A 21,076-nucleotide genomic window follows, 5' to 3' on the forward strand; every position below is an offset into this window, starting at 1 on the left:
TCATTCTGCACGGCTGCAAAGGCCTAGCACTCGCATCCTTATCTGTTTTGTCTTTGCTCCATACACGATGGGGTTCATGGTGGGTGGCACCAGTAAGTAGAGGTTTGCCAGGAGGATCAGGGTATGCTTGGGTACGTGGTTTCCAAAGCGATGGGTAAAGAAGGAAAAGAAAGCCAGAGAATAGAATATCAGGATGACACATCCATGAGCTCCGCAGGTCCCCAAGGCCTTTGTCCTGGCCTCCTTAGAAGGGAGTCGGAAGACTGTTCTCAGAATTAAGCAGTACGACAGGGAGATGAGGACAAAGTCCAAGCCCGTGGTGAGGAGGGCAGCCGTGAGCCCGTAAATGCTGTTAGGGGCAATGTCATTGCAGGCCAGCTTGGCAATGCCCATGTTCTCACAGTAGGTGTGGCGGATGATGTTGCTGTGGCAGAAGCGCAGTCGGAGAATGAGGAGGACGCCGGGGGTGACCACAGCCACACTTCGAGCCACCAGAGCCAGGCCCACCTTGCCGATGAGAGAGCCCGTGATGAGAGTGGCATAATGCAGGGGCGCACAGATAGCCACGCAGCGGTCCACAGCCATGGCCAGCAGGACCGCAGACTCGGAAAGGAACAGAGCGTGAACAAAAAACATCTGTGCGAGGCAGGCTGGAAAGGTCGACGGGGAGGGGCCCTGCCAGAAAATGAGAAGCATTTTGGGCACCGTGACAGTACAGAGGAGGGCATCGTTGAGTGCCAGCATGGCCAGGAAGACATACATGGGCTCGTGGAGGCTTCTGTCCCAGACCACCAGGGCCGTCACCAGGCCGTTGCCGATCACAGCCAAAAGGTACATGACGCCGAAAGGGATGGAGAGCCAGATGTGGGAGCCTTCGAGCCCTGGGACCCCAGTCAGCAAAAACGCAGTAAGGCGAGCCGATGTGTGGTTGGATGTGGTTATAGAGACGTGGCCGGCGTCTGCTACGTGGGAAACAGAGGGAAAGGGCTCGAGTAAGTGGCAGGACAGAAAGAGCATTTGTTCCTTCCTCTTAGTCCAGTCTTGGCCATTGATTTTGGTATGATAAAGTAGGGGAATAAAGCGGTTTGAGAAAAGCTGCTGGATAACCGAAGGATAGTGGGTAAACCACTCCCTTTTTATGGGACATCTTTTGCTCTCTGGGAAAAAAAACAACAACTGTGAATCAGGAAAATTAAGAGATGAATCTTATTTTTTGTGATGCCAGTTGTTATCAGTGCATAATTTATGCCTATGTCTTTTGATCGTTTAACTGTTCTATGTGTACGGTTTTACCTCTAAGTGGATAAGAAATTCTTAAATACGAAGTTCCTGTCGTGGCTCAGTGGTTAACGAATCTGACTAGGAACCATGAGGTTGTGGGTTCAATCCCCGGCCTTGCTCAGTGGGTTAGGGATCCGGCGTTGCCGTGAGCTGTGGTGTAGGTTGCAGACTCGGCTCGGATCCCAGCATTGCTGTGGCTGTGGTGTAGGCTGGTGGCTACAGTTCGGATTTGACCCCTAGCCTGGCAATCTCAATATGCCGCGGGTGCGGCCCACGAAATGGCAAAAAAAAGAAATTCTTAAATACGAAAAAACAGTTTTTCTCTCTCCTTTGCCTTTGTAACAATGAGGAGAAGATTGGAGGTAATTAATGTTCCATTCTTCAGTGGACAAATGGGAAGGAGATGCCTTGAATGGTAGGCTCTAAAATAACAGGAGGCAGCATGAACACTGAATTCTTGTTTCCCATCGGAAGGAGTCAGAGATTTTCCCTTGGACTCATTTTTTTTTTCCGCAATAAAGAAAAAAGTTTTACCGATCTGGCCCTCTTCTGAACCCTTGAAGATAATGGTAAAATTAACATAATGTTTAAACTGCTGTGCAAAAAAAATTATTATCCATACTGTAATAAGACTAGTTCTCAGTATCATGAAATGGAGTCAAAGGAGACAAAATTGAGAGTGCAGAGTACAAAATTCAGAACAAGAAAACTCACTGAAAAAAGTCAGCAGTATTCAGCACCTGTCACTGAAAGAAACTTCTGCAAAGTAGAGTAACTACAATTTTCATCTTCACCAACAAAAGAATAAGATCAAATTTTTGCAACTTTTCTTTAACGGCAGCAGTCGTTAATGTATCAAAATTGTAAAATAAGACCTGTTTTCTAAAAAAATTACCCAAATACAAATTTATCTTTTTTCCAGGACTATGAAACACGAATCCAGTCCATCAGGTTTGTAATCAAAAGCAGTACTCTTGGCAAAGGCGCCATGTATATATGTGTATCAACGCTTCTTGACAGCAGCCCTGGGGAATTTTAAAGTTATGGATGATAAATGTTATTTCATTTAAAAGAACCACAAAAATCTGGAATCTGCGTGGGCTTCCCCTTTCATGGGAGGCTGTCACACCGTCCAGCAGGTGGAAAACTACCCTGCATTTCAGGAAACCTAGCAGTCATCCCTGAGTTAAATGAAATCCTTTGTACATTATCCCAGCCCTTTTCAAGGAAGTAGAGTCCATTATTACATTATCAACACATATTTATCATGCTCGCTCTCTCTTTCTCTTCCCCCCCTTCATAAAATTCAGGCAAGGAAGGAAAGACAAAAATTTTTATCAAGAGGCAAACACATAGAGTAGGTGAGTGACTTTTAACGAAAACTCCCAGGGAGAGATTTTTTGAATGATTATTTCGTTAGAATATGGAGTTGAGCCACCATTTCATTAACCTCGCAAGGCGGAAGCCTTGCTTCATTTATCCGCTCTCTGCTCGTGTCGCCTGTCTTTGGTGGATGACACCCGCGCAGGTGTCAGCAGGTTCTGTAGAGGACGTATCGGATATCAGCACAGGAACAGCCACACAGCAGTGATGGTGAAAATAAATAATCACTGCAGAGATTTATCAGTCCGTACAAGATGCTGAATGGCTTCAGAAAACTATTCTCACCACTGGACATGGATTATCCAGCTGTATGGTCACCACTGCTATACCGTTGTTAGTATCCTGATTTCACACGGAAGGAAACTCAGGCACTGAAGGACTTGGCCAAGGTTACGTTGCTAATGAATACGTAAAGCCTGCTTTGAAATCCAAGGATCCTGACTGCAGAAGCCACAGTTTTCCCCACCAAACTGTTCAGAGGTACCTTTCAGATGCATGATTTTTCTAGACCACTGAAACACAAAAAGGCAGGTCTGGAATCTCCTCTTAGTATCTCCCACAGTGAGAGTCGTAGCTCGAGGTAAAAAGTCCCATTAGCTTATAAGGCTTCAGAGAGACACACGTGTAGATTCAACTGTTTTGTACCAGATTTCCATAAAAAGAGCCCAGGGAATAACCTCTGGGCTGGAAAGTCTTTTGGGTATTTTATGCTGGGTGACTGCTTTTATACCTGAGAACCACCATCAGTAATTAGGTTAGTTGACTAAATTTACCTTTTATACTTGTGAAATAATTAAAATAGTATTTTCCAGTTTTACACTGCATATGACAATTTTCTATCCCAGCGCATTGTTTTCCCAGCTCAGTATGCAGGCCTTAGAATCCTATAAAACATACAATTTCCTAGGCCAGGCCTTTTCTGCAACAGAACATCTTTTATGACAAAGCCCAACTGTTGAGGCTCTTTTAATATATGTCCAGACGTTACCATTTCTCTTTTGTTGGTATAATTTAAAGTTTCCCTGAGGGAAAAGTATGACAGAAAATTTGAAGAAACCCCATTTTTCAAAGGAAGCCTTTTAATAAAAATTAACATATATCACCTTATAGAGCAGTGTGAGTTTTACAGAAAAAATAAGTCGACAGTATAGCGTTTACGTATATCCCTTTGACCGCATCCACCCAGTTTTGTCTTAACAGTAACATCTTGCACTGTTGAAATCCCGTTGTTACAGTTGATAAGCCCATATTGACACTTTATTAACTACAGTTCATGGTTTCCTTCAGCCTCCCCTGTTGTGTTGTACATTCTATGAGTTTTCACAAAGGGACAGTGACATGCATGCATCTAAAGTACAGCATCCTATGCGACGGTTTCACCGCCCTGCAGACCCCCTGTGTTCTGTTTATCCCTCCCTCCCTCTAATCCCTCTGACAACTACTGATCTTTTTTGTCTCCGTAGTTTTTTGGTTTTTGTTTTCCATAACGGCATATCGTTGGTGGGAATCATACTGTGTTATTAGCCTTTTCCTATTGGCTTCTTTTACTTAGCAATATGTACTTAAGGGTTTCTGACACCTTTTTGCGGCTTGATAGCTTATTTTTATTCCTGAATCGCATTCTGTTGTATTGGTGTAGCACAGTTTATCCATTCACCTTGGGAAGAACATCTTGCGTTCACTTAAAAAAAAATCATGTGAGGAGTTTCATTTTTAGGTGAAGGTGTCGAAAAGGACAGATGGCACCGATCTAGTTTGGGAACGGACTGCCACTTGCTGCGGTTCAGTGAAAGGTTCATTATTAGTTTCAACATCGTTTGAATGGTTTGGGATGGAGGAGACAAGTACCGTGGTCATAGTTCTATGCCTGGGAACCGATAGGCCTTTGAGGCTTAATGTCCTCTTCTGTCAATTGGGTGTGATAAACCGTACCCTCTCTCGGTCACGTTTACAAGATGACAAATGTGAAGCACTTAGCAAAGTCTGCAGATGCTTAGTAACTAGTCAAAGAAATACGACTTGGTATTTTCCTTATTTTCCTTGATAACCTAGCAAGCCATCTTTTTAAGCCATGATCTTCTTAATCCTTGGAGCTAGATAACGTGATATAAGCAAGGCCATTAAGTGAGGAAAGCAGAAGCCTGCATTATTTCTATTATGGGAAGATTATTGACTGGACAGCTGGTGGGTCTCATCCTCTCCAGGATATCTGGGCAGCTCTCAAATATCTGAGACTTGACCCTGGGAACCAGGTACGTGCAGTGTGACCGTGTCCACAGTCAACTCAGAGGTACTTGTCTCTGAGATGAGCCTGGGTGACACGTTCATCCAGAGTCATTACTCCCCAAACGTGATGGGTATTTTTCAATTGGTGGAGTAAGAAGACGTGGTTCAGTTTCCACTGATACTTGATTTCAAGGTGTTTTCCTAATTCCACTTGTTGTAGTCGCCACGAAGACAGTGATTGTGGCCTGTATATACCCATTGCTATGTCCTCAATGTTTAGAAGCTCAAGGGTATCTGTTAAATATATGATGGAAATTTACCTAATATTTCCATTAACTAAGCGGGGCCGTATTATCTCCAGCCTTTGGAGATCTTTCAGTGGTGTTCAGAGATGATGTTTCATATGTGACAAAAGGTGTAGAATAAGTTCACATATAATAATTGGAGGGTAATAGTTTTAACTATAGTTACTAGAGACCCAGAGTAGAATTAGGTCAGCTGAGGTGGCTTTTTTAGAAACTTACTAGTTAGCACAGAAAGACTCTGTGAGCATGTAGGTTCTTGAATGGTCGATTCTATGGCGCAGTCTTAGGTGCATAGCATTGTAGGTGCCGTCATCTCCTGCCAGCTTTTCCTTACCGTCTCCACCCGTGGTAAGGGCTGGGGGGAGTGATTTGTACGCAGAAGTGGCCGTAGGCACCTCACCCCCTGCCCGAATACCATCTTTCGCTGTTTGTGAAGATAGTATGCGTTAGAAGCAAGTTCGACATCCGCAACCCACTTACATCCTAATTATGACCGTTCCTTTGCGTCATCCTGTTCACACAGGCACAGTTTTATGGGTGACCCTGTATGTGCTCGTGTGTCTGTGGCTTTCTGACTTCGGAGATTATTGAGCATTCACCCTTTATGTGTACAGGTACATAGCAGCTGCTTTTAGGTAAGTTATTGGAGGGAAATAGCAAGTCGTACAATGTTGCCGATTTCAAAAATTTGAGGGGAATAAAACACATGCGGAAGGATTGTAAACACAGGACTGTTTCTCAGTGACGTATGTTTTCTTTGCCCAAGTTAGACACGAATTTCCTATGATTACTCCAGAAATGTGTGAATGACGTTAACGTCCTTTCTGCTGTAATTTCAGCAAATTACCCAGAATCCGGGTACGGATCTCCTGGGTTTTAATGCAGTATACCACGGGGTTGAGGACAGGAGGCATCAGCAGGTATACATAGCCCATGATAACGTGCACCACGGGTGGGACATGGTCCCCAAAGCGATGGATAGCGGACACCCCTATCATGGGGACGTAGAGCAGCAGCACAGCACAGACGTGGGAGACGCACGTGTTAAGGGCCTTGCGTTGTCCTTCCCGGGAAGCGATGCCTAGCACAGTGATGAGAATCTTCACGTACGAGAGAAGAATGAGGGCAGCGTCCACTCCGAAAGTGATGAGAATGATGACGAGGCCGTAGATGCTGCTGATGCGGGGGTCTGAACAGGAGAGTTTGATGATGTCCGGGTGCAGGCAGTAGGAGTGGGAAAGCACGTTGGCTTCACAAAACCTCAGTCTCTTGATGAGAAAGGGTCCTGGGAAGATCACAGCCACAGCCCGTGCCAGAAGCCCCACACCGATGTTTGCGATGGTGGAACTGGTCAGCAGAGTCGTGTACCTGAGTGGGGTGGAGATGGCCACGTAGCGGTCCAAAGCCATGGTGAGCAGGGTGCCTGACTCCGTGAGGGAGAAGGCGTGGATGAAGAACATCTGGACGAGGCAGGCATCCACGTCTATTTCACGGACATTGAACCAGAAAAGCTGCAGCAGGGTGGGCATGGTGGCGGCACAGAGGCCCAGGTCGCTCGCAGCCAGCATGGCGAGGAAAAGGTACATGGGTGCGTGAAGTGACTCTTCCACCCAGACAATCCCCAGGATGGTGAGGTTCCCCGTCAGCGCAATTAGGTAGAGGACACAAAACAGCACGGAAATCACAGGGTGTGAGGCTTCCGCTCCGGGGAAGCCGGTCAGAAGAAAGGGTTTGTAGGAACTGCTGTTGAAAAAAACCATGCCGTCTAATTTGATGTCCAGGAGTGGGTCGCCTGCCATCTCTAGGACGAGAGAGTCTGGATTAGCACATCATCGCCAAGATGCGTATTTCATAAAAACATCTCCATTCTGTGCTTATGCTGTTTTTCCGCATGAATTCCTCTCTCTACCTTTGAAACCCTATAGTCAAAGAAAAACATTCAGGCACTAGTAAAATTGTATACAGAAGTTCTAAGATAAAATTCGCATTAGCTATTTAATTTCCGCATTAACACTATTTTAATCAGTATACAAAATAGCATCCATAAGCAGCGTATCTGAACTTAGCTTCCTTTTTTTTTTTTAAGGTAGTATGTGGTATGGCTGCATGAGAGGACAGCCTAAAACTAGGTTGAAGATTAAACTCAAGGGGAAGAGGTTGGGAAAGGGACGACCCCTCCCTTATACTGATGGTTGGCATCTTCCTTCATGTTCATTGAGGAAACCGCGTGATGGAAACAGGGACACAGGAGTGTCACCCACATCGAGTCCCTGTCCTTTCAGAGAAAACAGACTCACGCCTGTGGTTAAATTAGAATCTACCAGCGTCCTGTTACAATATATCCATGGCTCCGCTCTTTCTGTATCTGGTTTCCTCTCTTAATCTTAAGAGTGTGGACCAAAGAGCAAGACTGGCGCTCAGGAAATTCATATTCTAGTCCTACATCTGACACTGGCTGTAAGGTAATGGCTAAATTGCTTCTGTTTTCTGACTTAAGTTTTTTTTTTAAATTTTTAAAATATCTTAATGATGTGGCGTTAAATGAATAATCTGCTAAAGTGTCCTGCCTTAAGGAGCTATTTGGGTTAAGTTATAAATTTATTTTTAACATACACACACTGTATATAATATATATAGATATGGATTGATGCCTACAAAACTGCCCATTCTAGACACTGTTTTTGGTAGTCAAAATATAAACTGATTAATGCTATGGAAATACATGTATTATGTTAGCAAAAGCTCCCTGGGAGGTAATATTTAAGCTGAGGTCCTAAGGGTGGGAAAATGTCGACCCAGGATTGTGTGGTGGGGAAGGAAAGAAAGGCAGAAAAATCATGAAGCCAAGAGGAGGGTGATGAGTTTTGGAATCTGTAGTAATTTACAGAAGAGATTTTGAATGTGGATAGAGGCTCGATTTGAGAGGTATTCTGAAATAAACCTGCAGAGCTAAGTACATTTAGGACAGTTTTATATAATTCCTAAATAAACAAATAAATGTAGGGGTGCTGATTTTCGGCGTCTATGTGTCTATGTTTTGAGATGGTCAATGGTAGGATCCCATTCAAGCTTTTGAAAAATGACTCTAGTTTCACTGTGGTCCGTGCACGGCCACATTGTATTCCTCTTAATGCAGTGAGTTCCCCGTTTGGAGGAAGCAGGATTTCCACCATCCTGAGAACAGCCAACATCTGCTGAAAGGAATAATGCTTTGCCCCCAGGACAGTAGCACTTTTTAAGATTCGCGCCATAAAACTTACGAAACCCCTACGCAAAAATGTCTACTCTTATTTTTCTGATGAAGTATCAGGCCTAGAGTAGTAAAGGGACTCTCCTAAGAAATAGCAGTTGAGCAGCCGGGCTCTTTAACGCAGTGGCTAAAAGAGATTGTGCGCGCTGTGAATCTTGCCATACTGGATGCTGATTTCCTTAACCCACTGTATCATTACGTAAAGTTTAAACGCATGGGTCGTCCTTGGGTTCCATAGCTGCATGTCCTTGGACGATAAATTTATTCTCTTCCAGCCTTAGTTTGAAAAGTATAAACCGTGGGCAGTAACAGTAACACAACCTATAACAGGGGCTGTGTGAGAACAGAGTAGGTGACTCATGCTAAGAATCTAAGGGAGCTCTTGGACGCAGTGTGTTGAGGATCCTGCTTGAGTTGCCGCCATGGCACAGGTTGGATCCCGGGCCTGGGAACTTCCACATGCCATGGGTATGGCCAAAAAAAAAAAAAAAAGAAAATCAACAGGAAAAGAATTTAAAACCCTGGTTTATTAAATCTTCTCAGAAACATTGGTTATTCATAGTATTTCTCAGGAGAGTGCTGCATGTTTCTTTGCTATATTTTAAGAACGAGTATGTAGCCTGAATCTGTGCTACTTTCTACAAAAACAATGAGGAGAAATTTAAGGGTCATAAATTTAATAAATAAGATCCAAAGAATTCGTCCTAGAATGGTGGCATGGCATTTGTAGCTATTTCGTGGTGATATTTTGCTTGCACTTAATATCTCCATTGGTCATTTTTGAAATCTGGTGAATCAGAGAAATTTACAAATTTGGAAAAGGTATGTGAACCAAAGCCCTCAAAAGAAAGCAGACTTCCAAAGGCCTTGATCTAATTATGCAGAAAAAACTTAGAGGAAATAAAATCCAGGAGGAAGAATTACCTTTTAAAAGCTCTCCTCTCCTGGAATTTCAATTAGAAGCAAAAGAGATACCTAGTTTTCCAGGTGAGATGGTAGATGAGTACTTTGGAGCCGTAAATATAAGGGAAATTCTCCTAAATTATGTCCAGGAGCAGGCACTTATTTGGGTGTGTCTGCGTGTGTGTGCATGCATGTGTGTCTGTGCCTGTGTGTGTGTCTGTGCGTGTGTGCACCTGTGTGCACACCAGCCTATGTCTGAATTCTTTTGAGGCTTCCCTGTGAGCATCGTGTTTGTCGAGTCCAAGTTACTGAGTGGCTCCCCAGAGCCCATAAAACCCATGCAGCTGTTTTCTTCTATCGCTTTATAAGGCATACATAAATCTGACTTTTGTGCGGTTAGTATTTTTCTGTCCAAATTAGGATTTTAAGCCACTCATGGAAGATTTTATGCAGCTAAAGCCTCTATTCTGAGTGGACAGTATTGTATAGCTATATAGACTTGCTTTTATCCTAATTAGAGGATATTTTATTTTACTAATTATTTTAGTAATTATAAAATAGTCCAATAAGCTTTTTGTTTGTTCTTTTTAAACATGCTAACTTATTTCTTTCACCCTATTTAATGATAGTGTGTTTTTAAACTGACCTTCTCGGCAAAAAAAAAAAAAAGGAAACAAACTAGGGAACAAAATAAAAAGCCCTAGAGTTATGTTATGCATAGTAATAATTCCGGGTCAGGTTGATGCTGCTCTGACTATACCACACTAATTTAGGAAGACTATAATACTTCACAAATTTAAATAGTATGGAGATGACTGAGCAAACTAAATATGAACTGATTTAAGTAGTGAGAGCGGTGAGGGTGTTGCTGCTGCTGACAGTCTTAGTGACAGTGGTGATTATATTTAAACAGGATAAAAAAACGTAAATGACAGTTGAAATTTTCTTCTTTCTGTGCCTATGTTATAACCTAAGGCGGGACACGTGTGTTATTCCAGGTAAGAAAGTTGGATGTGGGCTCTCAAGATAGGAACAAGGAAAACCTAGTGAATGGATAGGAGATGGGGCAATGATTGAATATAGATTTGTCTTGATAGGAAAGTCTCAAGAAGAAAGTTGCCCCCAAATGTTACATTTTTATATAGATAAGTAACTAGCATGGGCATCAGTACATGCATTATGAAAATGATAAATGTTAACCGTAGCACTTCAGAATATCAACATTAAGGACGGTGCAAGATTCCATGATCGTGTACACAGGCAGAAGACAGAAAGGCGATGTGCTATCTTGGAGGAAATGTCCAGTACAATAATGGGTCACTTTAATAAACTTAGCCAAAGGACTTAAGTTTTTTAAATGGCTTAGGCATTATTGGGGCTCGAGGCAAGCTGCCCCAAATATGCACGATGGGGTACTGCACGTTTTGAATGAAAGTTACGTGAGAAACGGCTGGTGCAGGAACATCCTCACCTCTGCCGTCCGAAAGCGGGACCTAAGCCTCCGATGTGGAAGGTACCCCTGCACCAGGAGGTAGAGACACCTCTATCATCAGAGCCAGGGAACTCGGGGCCAAGCACCCTGAAGAAATAAACTCTGTTACTTCCCACTTTCTTATCCTAAACTTTGTACTGTCAATTCCTCACAGGTTTATTGTGCTTCCGTATAAAAAGTATAAAAGCTGCCTGCCTTGGTCCCTTCTTAGGCCCCTGATCTGTGAGGCCTTTGTGTGGACACAATTAAATTGCATTCTCTTCTGCTAATCTGCCCCACATCAATTTAATTCTTTTTTTTTCTGTCTTTTGTCTTTTTAGGACCACACCCACAGCATATGGAGGTTCCCAGGCTAGAGGTCCAATCGGAGCTGTAGCTGCCGGCCTACACCACAGCCACACACAGAAACACAAGATCCAAGCCTCATCTGCGACCTGCACCACAGCTCACGGCAACGCCGGATCCTTAACCCACTGAGCAATGCCGGGAATCGAACCCTCAACCTCATGGTTCCTAGTCAGATTCTTTAACCACTGAGCCATGACGGGAAGCCTCAATGTAATTCTTATATGCATTTGTTTGTTTTGTTTTTTAGATTCTAGATATAAGCGATAAAGAATATTTGCCTTCCTTGATTATTTCACTGAGCATAATACTTTCTAGGTCCATCCGCATTGTTGCAGGTGGCAGAATTTCGTTCTTTTGTATCCCTGAACAGTATTCCAAGAAAAAGACATAAAAGGAATCTCGGTTGGAAGGGAAGTCGTTTTTATATGGCTTCCCTGATTCTAAATACTAGTTGTTACAGAGGCAACTGCCACGATAAAGCTGGGAGAGATACACTGCTCAGAAAGAGACTGGTCATGACTAGAGAGGCAGAGAAGGTACAGTATGATGAGCGGGGCCTGTGGTTGCTTTTCTCATGTACATAGCGTGTTATTTTAGCGTTAATATGATTCATCTACCACTTATGTTATAGGTATTACCTTCCTTTTCTACTTTTTATGATGACAAATCTGAGTGTTTTCTCTCACATCTGCTTGGTTTTTACAACCCAGCAAGCAGTGGGCTTCATCACAGAGGCAGGGAGGCGTGCACACTGACCGTGGTCACATAAGGTGTGAGCGAGCCTCTCACCAAACAGGTGCAGGGTAGCAGCAGTGTCATGGGTGTGAAGGAGAGGACCACGGAAGTGCTGGGAAGTGCAAATGGTGAGGGCCTGGAGGCGGCCATCCTGAGATGCAGCGCTTGGTACAGTTTTCAGGATCGGTATGTAATAACGAATGAGAAGAGTAAGATTCTTAAAAATTGATAAAAAAAGAACAATTGAAATTAAATTTTTTTGTGCTACAAAGACGCTCTCGAGAAGGCGAAAAGAAAACCCGCAGGTTGGAAGAAAATGTTTGCAAATTGAATGTCTGTTAAGGGGACTCATCATATGCAGAAGGTGTAAGTAGCTCTTAAAACTCAGTAATAAAAAGACAAGGGAGACTGCATTATCCATTTGTAGTCCTTAAGGAAATGCAGATCAAAACCATCAGCCCATTCACACCTATAGAATGGTTATATTCAAAAGATAAAGAATAATGTGTTGATGCTGTAACGGGAAAATCTCAATCATCTGTGTTGTCAAAGGGACTAGAAAACATTGCAGCAGCTTTGGAGAATAGTCTCCAAATGCTAAAAAACAGTTATCACAGGACCTACTCTTAGGTGTCTACACAAGAGGATGGAACCCTGTCCTCACAAAGACTCGTATGTGAAAGCTTATCACTGCCTTGCTCATAAGAGCCACACAACAGGGGATGAGCATCCTTCAGCTAGTGACCGGACGGCTGCCCTGGAGTGAAAAAGAACAGCGACAGCATGTGCCACGCGGACAGTCCGGAGCTCTGTGCTTGCTGGCCTGGGAAATGCACAAGGGACAAGAAGGGGCACCTTGTACATTGTACCCCCAGAGTAACCTGTGAGAGGTTCCCTAGAAACTGGTCACTGCTTCGATAAATAAGTATCCATTGTTTAACCGTTTAGGAAAAAAGAGTGTCACATACCCCGAAGACTTGGCACAATAAAAATAAAGTGCTGATATGTGCTGCCACATGGATGAACCTCAAACAAAAGACGTTATAGTTAAAGTCAGGAACAAAAACACATGCTTATGCGGTTCTATTTGTGTGACATATTGGCTGGAGGATCTAGAGTGCAGGACAGCAGAAAAGCCGCCACCTAGGATGGGAGATGGGGATAAAAAAGGTCTTTAAATAAGAACAAGGTTTATGGGGGGGCGGGATTGGGTGATTTTATTTTTGGTACCTTTTCTGAACAGCAAGTCTGAAGTTCATTTAAAATAAAGTTTAAAGAGTTAATTTCTGCCACTGCGCAAACCCTGTCCCTGGTGAGTTTTCCGTTGCTTTTCTAAAGCAAAGGATACTTGCAGTACCCAGGTGAAGCCACTGTCACACGGTTTTGACACACTCGTTTCCCTCCTTAAAACACCTTCCCGTTTGGCTTCATTGACGTCATGTTCCCTTAATATTTTGTTCCCTTCTTTTTCAGATTATTTTCGGTAATTCCGTTGTACCCTGTTATACTGTTCAAGCTTTTCGGGGTACGCCTACTATTTCCTTTCCAACACACCCGCCCCCATGACCCCCAAACCGTGTTCATGACCATCACTTCCAAGTTCATTTTCCAAGGGCACTTTTATCATCGGAGCCCTGGCATGTACACCAAACCCCAGACGGGCTGTCTCTTCTTAAATGTATAAGAAGTCAAATAAATAAATGTTTACAACTACATTTAAAACGAATCGTGTTCACCCACACCTTCCTTATCTCAGGACGCCGCTGTGTGATGGCTGCAGTTTTTGCAAAATTCTAAACGTGACTGGCACCTCCTTTTCTCTTGTCCTAATAGCGTCTCCGTCCCCAAATCTTTTGATCCCAATTAAACAGACGTTATGGACGTTCGCATCTTGCAACTCCCTGAGCTGACCCTTTCTCAGCTCTAAGTGTTGAAGACTCTGACCTAGTTTTCTGCTGTCAAGTCTGGTCCTCAGCTATTTGGTAGCAGGACTGATGCTCTTAGTGTTTGATCATTTCACCATTTTAACTGCAGTTCCTTAGCAATTGCATCCTGCCCTGATTGATCAATTTATCATGTAATTTTACTTTGTAAATCCCTTGAAAGTTTGAGTTTGTCCCAGATCATACCTAATCACTTTGCTCTGGCCTACAGACTCCGCAGTTCTACCTTCTCTTCAGCATCATCTCCTTCTACTTATATCCTTGCACTCTCAACTCTGGGACTTTTTACATGCTAATAACTTTCATCAATTACTAAAGCTGTCCTGGGGATGAGCCCTTCTTCTTCTTCTGTTCTTTCTCAGAAACCCTTTTCCTCCCCTCTTTTTGGCCACGGTCTGAGGTGTCAAGTATCACGACTGCCATTGAGTAAAACTTGAACCTTCAGCACATCTGTTCACGGTAGGGAGCCCACTTTATGGTACTGACCTTTAAAAGCCTGTTTTATCCCATCCGCCCCAGTTCTCAGGAGGCTGAGGCGTATCTGTCTTGCATGTCCATCCTGTTTAACGCTCTGTCTCCAGAATTAACCCCGGTCACTGTCAAACGGGTGTTGAAGAAATGAAGAATGGAACTCTAGGATTCAGATAGCAGAGGTGAAAACCCCTGTCCTTATGGTTTTCACTCTATTGTATGATGATGTTCAAGATATCTGGCCTGGAGTGAACAGTTAATGATGACCTCCTAAGCGTAAAGAAGGAAGCAGGAAATACAGAGAAATACAGGGTGGAACTGCTCTGACTTAGACCAAGACAGCTTTATAGAGAGAGAGGTGGAAATAGGCACATTAAAACATTACGTATAATGTTTGTTTGTTGATTTGGCACTACCAGAAGATTTAATTAGTGAATGGAAAGGAAGGTACTTAGAAATACTAAGTATATGTATTATATTTCATATTTAGCATGCACATCTCCTGTAATGTGTTTCGCAAATTTACAGCTAAGTTTGTGTGTCCCTTGAAGACATAGGAAACATTAGAACTGTTATGTAACTACCTTTTCGTATTTGCTGTATCCCAACTGTCTATCAGAGACTAAGGGGCTCTTTGGCCATTTGCAGTTTTGTTTCTTTTTGATAACTATTATTGTGTTTCTTCTTTCCATGGAGGTTATTCCAGCTATCAGGCGAGTAGTTTTAGCTCCCCTCCCTGCCTGTAGTGTACTAAGAGACTCCTTTTAATCGCTTATGAGTAAGAAAGCGGAATAGCAAGTTTTTAGAATTATTAACAAATTATTATTAGTGAGGGTGATAATAAAAATATGCATTTTATTCGCAAAATAATTATTCCCTCACTTTTGAGTACTGGGTTGCATCGAGGATGGCTAGGTTGTGAGAAAGTTGGCTTCTAACTGATGGTAAATTAACATGAAATTTGTTTTCATCGTGTGTCCTTTTTCTCGCTTCATGACTCTGGGCAACAATTAGAGATTTATACAGAAAAATAATTGCCCTACCGTTTGTCTTTTAAGGAAGAAGGAAGAAAGGCCATGACAATCATGAAGTATTTTGAAGATGCAATTTTAATGGTTTTGCTATTAATTAATTCTTCAGTTAAGATGTGCAGAAAATTTTGTAGCATATTTGAAATGCTCCCGAGGAGAGGGAATATAAGATACGAAACTATTAAAATAGCTTTACCTCAAAACTTACTGGTATGGCTGTTTCTGTTTTCCTTTCCAAGCGCCCCAGTATCCACGCACCCTAAGAATAGCAGAGCTGAAAGTGTGTCTGCAGGATTTCAGCGACAGCACTTCAGAGTGAAGAGTGCTTTACAGCAGACTGGCCAATTGCTGTCAACAGCCTCCCCTTGGGGGTTACAGACGGTTCCCTCAGGGGTTAAGGGAAGTCATTGCCAACAGGTTTTGCAATGAGCTGTAAAAGGAGTCCTTTGTTTCTGAGCCATCTTTGGCCCTGTCTAAGCGTGGCTCCTTTAGACTCTGATTGCTCCGTTGGCTGAGCCACGCCTAAAGTGCCGGAGGGGGAAAAAAAAAAGAGGCCCTTTAGAGAATTCTCTCATCCTGGTCTCTGGAGCTGACCCCTTTGGAGTCAAATGAGGCAAAACCCTAGCATCTGTGTGTTAGAACAAATGTGTGGAGACTGGGAAGGGCTTGCCAGGCAGTGAGCCAGGGGAAACTCAAGTACAGATGCCAGGAAGAGGAAGATGGACACTGGGCACCACAGGCCGACAAGCATTTGTTTTAATTTACTGTATAAAGAAATTATAGCAATGGGAGAAAGGAGGAGTTTATGTGCCATGTTAAGACATTTCAACCTGCTTCGAAGTCTCCTGTGTAGCATTTTCGCTTCCGTGTCTGGCATGTTCCGCGTAGCATAATATCCTCCCGACGCATTCATGTTGTCACGAATGACAGGATTTCTTTTTTAAGGCTGAATAATATTCCACTGTAGACACATACCACACTGTCTTTATCCATTGACTGTTTATGGGCATTGAGGCTGCTCCCGTGCCTTAGCTGTTGTGAATATTGTGACTGTGAATATGAGAATTCAGGAATCTATTTAAAATTCTATTTTCATTCTTTAGGTATATACCCAGAAGTGGGACTGACAGGTCCTATGGTAGTTCTAGTGTTAATTTTTGAGGAATCTCCATATGGTTTTCCCAAGTGGCTGCACCAGTTTACATTTTCACCAACAGTGTGCGAGCTTTGTCCATAACTCTGGCCAAAGACTTCTGCCGTTTAAGAGCTAAATAGTTAAACCATTTTTGAAATTAATATTGAGAAGGAGAAGAAGACAGCGAAATCCTGGCATGGTCTAAAAGTGAACCTGAGAATAGACTAGCGTCTCCCATATCTGGAATTACGTGAATTCCCTCGTGAATGTATCATTCTTGCCGGGGGTCCTCCTAAAAGTGTAACTCCATTGTTCCTTCACCCTTTTATTTAGTACAAACCGAATACCTAATATTTAGAATGTGCTGTATTAAGGAAAGGTAACACAATTGCCAACAGTATATAAAGGATACCTTTCCTTGTGGAGATGATGTTTAGTGGGGATTTTCCCAAGATATGTCTAGTATCCCTGAATTCCAAATATGTCCATCACACACTTTACCAAAAGTTTCCCGAAACCCTTAGGCGAAGCCTCAGGTGCATTTTATACATTTGTAAAGTCCCTGAGTTACCCTTTAGGGTCCCTTTTCCACTTCGAACAACAGGTCCCCTCTTGCGCCTTCCGTGTTATGAGACGTTCTTCCAAAACCGAGACTGTATATAAGTCGTATTTCCATGTCCAGGGTCCTCAAGTGTATTTAACATGATATCCAGTGACACTGGCCTCATGAAACGTAGGGCAGTGAGAGCGCAGTTACGTCTTCCCAGGCTGGAGAAAGTTCTGTGGAAGACGATGCTGCGTCTCTCCTGCTTCCCCTCCTCGCGGTGGAACGCACTTTATTTCCGTGGCTCCTCAGCAACCTCTGCCTGCCTCTTCTCTCTCTGCCGGAGACCTCGTGATCCTGGGACTCTGGCGGCCCCCCCGCCAGAGCCGAAGAGGCGCAGCATCCTCCGTCGGATCTGCTTGGTCTTAACGGTGTAGACAATGGGGTTGAGCACTGGAGGGGTGAGAAAGTGCAGGTAGGAGAGCAGCACACGGCTGGACGGGGAAGCCCGCCTCCCAAATCTGTGGACCATGGACAGGCCGATCATGGGCGAGTAGAAGAGCAGGACGGCACCCACGTGGGAGACACACGTGTGGAGGGCTCGGAGGCGCTCGGCCTTGGAGGCGATAGAGAGCACCGTGTGCAGGATGAGCCCGTAGGAGAGGACGATGAGCACGGCGTCCAGCCCCAGCGTGGACAGCACCACGAAGAGACCGTAGGCGCTGTTGAGGCGGGTGTCGGCGCAGGCCAGCTTCATGACATCGGGGTGCAGGCAGTAGGAGTGGGACAGCAGGCGATGCCTGCAGTAAGGCAGCGTCTTCAGCATGATGGGGGCCGGGACGTGGAGGCCCGTGCTGCGCAGCACGACGGCCAGGCCCAGCCCGGCCACCCTGCGGCCCGTGAGGATGGCGCCGTAGCGCAGGGGCCTGCCGATGGCCACCAGACGGTCGAAGGCCATGGTCAGCAGCACGGAGGACTCCATGATGGAGAAGGTGTGGATGAAGAAGAGCTGGGCCAGGCACACGTCCAGCGCCACCTCCCTGAGACCCAGCAGGTACATGGGGAGCATGGTGGGCAGCGTGGAGGCAGACAGGCCCAGGTCGGTCACGGCCAGCATGGACAGGAAGTAGTACATGGGCCGGTGCAGGGAGGGCTCTGACCTCACCACCCACAGGATCAGGCCGTTTCCTGCCAGCGAGGCCACGTACATGGCGCCCAGTGGGATGGAGAGCCAGGCGTGCACAGCCTCGAGGCCCGGGAGGCCGGTCAGGAAGAAGGAGAGGCCCGTGCGGTTGGAGTCGGACATGGGGACCAGAGGGCCAGCTCTGCGGGCAGAAGTGTGATCACAGGACCTGGAAGCAAAGGACTGCTAGATCAGAACCTGTTCTGTGAACCAAGACCTTGCAAAGACTCCTCAGGAGGATTTTCTGATAACCATGACCTTTTCATTTGTCTAAGTACTTTGCTTAGTTCATAGGTCGGGAAGCCTTTAGCAACAAAAAGTTAGCTGGAATGATTGGAAGAAATCAGTCGTGCACACGTGGTGAGCCTGGCTCTGGAGCCGCACAACAAAATGGACCCCCCATCCGCATGTGAATCCTGGTTTTTGAAGGGCACTGGGGTGGTGTGGGTTCCAACTCTACACCTGACGTAGTGAGTTAGGAACTCTTGGTTCCAGGATAGCCAGTGCCTCTGATCTGAAACCGGGATCCACGTGGCCTCACTTGTTGTCAGGATTTCCTGCATCTGCCTTTCAATAGGTTCTTTTCCCCTGTGGTGATGACGAGACTTTTTTAGAGAGATACCTTCTTTCACCCTTAGAGCTGATCAGAGTGGGTTCCTTTAATGCGTCAGTCCATCTGTGCGAGCGCACAGGTACAAGCTTTTCCCACATGCAGGTTTTTTTTTTTTTAATTTAAAAAAAATTTTTTCTGTCTTTTTGCCATTTCTTGGGCCACTCCCGCGGCATATGGAGGTTCCCAGGCTAGGGGTCGAATGGGAGCTGTAGCCACCAGCCTACGCCAGAGCCACAGCAACATGGGATCCCAGCCGTGTCTGCAACCTGCACCACAGCTCGCGGCAACGCCGGATTGTTAACCCACTGAGCAAGGGCAGGGATCGAACCCGCAACCTCATGGTTCCTAGTCGGATTCGTTAACCACTGCGCCATGGGGGGAACTCCTCACACATGCAGTTTAAGGTGCCGAGCCACGGCAAACGTGTTAGACACGTATCCAAACAGGACTCATTCTGTAACGAGCTGTGCTGTGGAACATGGAACAGAAGAGTATCCAAGAGATACCTTAAAGGTCATCAGTAACTCCTTAGTCTTATACGGATGAGAATATGTAAACTAGAAAAGGATAGATGGATATTTGCGGAGGAATCAGGATTTAGAGCCCCTTCTGAAGCCATTTCTGGGGAAAACCAACAACGTGGGGGTAGATGGTCTGTCGTCCTTCTGTCCTCTCCATGTTTCCCTCCCGCCTCTCAGCTCCCTTCCTGTGCCCAGTCCAGTAGGAGTTTGAATGCTTGAGAACACACTGAAAGCGAACTCAGTGTGAAGGCTCTTCCTCTTCCCTGATAATCGTGAACGAAGGAAGGAGATTTCTGGAGTTTCCCAGAAATACGAAACATTAAAGAAGAACAACAGGAAGGTTGGCTTAATTTGCAGGACTCTTGGTTGATGGTTTATTCAGAGGTTTTTCTTTTCAGGTGACATTGACGTTATCACGTGTCCTTTTTTACATCGTGGGAAACCCAATCCGGTGTTAATTACTCTGTCTGTGTAAGTTAGGTCCACGTACTTCAGAGTGCTGTCACTTGATGGGACAGCAGGGATTGCAGGGAGGGGAGGGTGGGGGTGCAGGTGGCATGTTCTCTTCTGTGCTAAATATTTTAATGCATGGCTCTGTGGACCCTGGGCTAGTGGTAGCAGCAGCATATGAGAACTTGTAGGAAGTACAGATTATTTGGCCCAACCCCAATCCTATGGAATAAAGATTTCCTGAATTGAAGCCCAGAATCGAGGTGTTTTACCACACCCTCCAGCTGATTCTGATGCACATCAAAGTCTGAGCGTCCCTGTGGAGCAGCCTTGGGGATGGTACTGTTTGGGAATCGGATGGGAGGAATGCTGTGGAAGCAAGGAAGTGGGAGAGACGCACAGGGTGTGAGTTAAGAGAAAAGGAAACACCCTAGACAGAGAAGAAGTCGTGCCCTCAGTGCTAAGCTCTGACATGGGATCCGGAGGGCACGCAACTAAAAGCACAGATTCTCCCATCGGGATGCGCCGGATGATGATAAAAATAAGGATACTATTTTCTTTATGATTTACCCGAAAAGTACCGAATTGGCACAGAGGTAATCGGTCCACTAGGGTCTGCTGCTCTCCAGAGTTGGATAAGCTGTTTTACCCCCTTTCTGTACAGATTTTTGAATCTCTGGTCAATTACTGACAAATGGAGCAGATGTGAATACGGTGAAGGAAGGTTTGAAGACATGAAGAGAGAAGAATTGCGCATTCTTGGATAAGCTGTTTTACCCCCTTTCTGTACAGATTTTTGAATCTCTGGTCAATTACTGACAAATGGAGCAGATGTGAATACGGTGAAGGAAGGTTTGAAGACATGAAGAGAGAAGAATTGCGCATTCTTGGATAAGCTGTTTTACCCCCTTTCTGTACAGATTTTTGAATCTCTGGTCAATTACTGACAAATGGAGCAGATGTGAATACGGTGAAGGAAGGTTTGAAGACATGAAGAGAGAAGAATTGCGCATTCTTGGATAAGCTGTTTTACCCCCTTTCTGTACAGATTTTTGAATCTCTGGTCAATTACTGACAAATGGAGCAGATGTGAATACGGTGAAGGAAGGTTTGAAGACATGAAGAGAGAAGAATTGCGCATTCTTGGATAAGCTGTTTTACCCCCTTTCTGTACAGATTTTTGAATCTCTGGTCAATTACTGACAAATGGAGCAGATGTGAATACGGTGAAGGAAGGTTTGAAGACATGAAGAGAGAAGAAT

At 44.6% G+C, this 21,076-nt stretch overlaps 3 protein-coding genes across 3 annotated transcripts; all 3 read right to left on the reverse strand.

The window, feature by feature from the left end:
• On the reverse strand, nt 1-5,705 carry LOC125111409 (olfactory receptor 52Z1-like). Its single transcript, XM_047753356.1, has 3 exons — nt 5,690-5,705; nt 5,530-5,619; nt 1-962 (listed from the first exon to the last, which is right to left on the reverse strand). The coding sequence occupies exons 1-3, from the start codon at nt 5,703-5,705 to the stop codon at nt 1-3; spliced, it is 1,068 nt and encodes a 355-aa protein (XP_047609312.1).
• Nucleotides 5,706-6,007: 302 nt separating this feature from the next.
• On the reverse strand, nt 6,008-6,994 carry LOC125111410 (olfactory receptor 51L1-like). Its single transcript, XM_047753357.1, has one exon. It carries the CDS (start codon nt 6,992-6,994, stop codon nt 6,008-6,010), a length of 987 nt encoding a protein of 328 aa, XP_047609313.1.
• A 10,345-nt stretch (nt 6,995-17,339) lies between these two features.
• Nucleotides 17,340-18,353, reverse strand: LOC125111414 (olfactory receptor 51G2-like). The gene has a single exon (XM_047753360.1). The coding sequence runs from the start codon at nt 18,351-18,353 to the stop codon at nt 17,340-17,342; it is 1,014 nt and encodes a 337-aa protein (XP_047609316.1).
• Between the last annotated feature and the right edge of the window lie 2,723 nt (nt 18,354-21,076).

This window comes from Phacochoerus africanus, chromosome 11 (genome assembly GCF_016906955.1).
Source record: "Phacochoerus africanus isolate WHEZ1 chromosome 11, ROS_Pafr_v1, whole genome shotgun sequence".
NCBI classification, from domain to species: domain Eukaryota; kingdom Metazoa; phylum Chordata; class Mammalia; order Artiodactyla; family Suidae; genus Phacochoerus; species Phacochoerus africanus.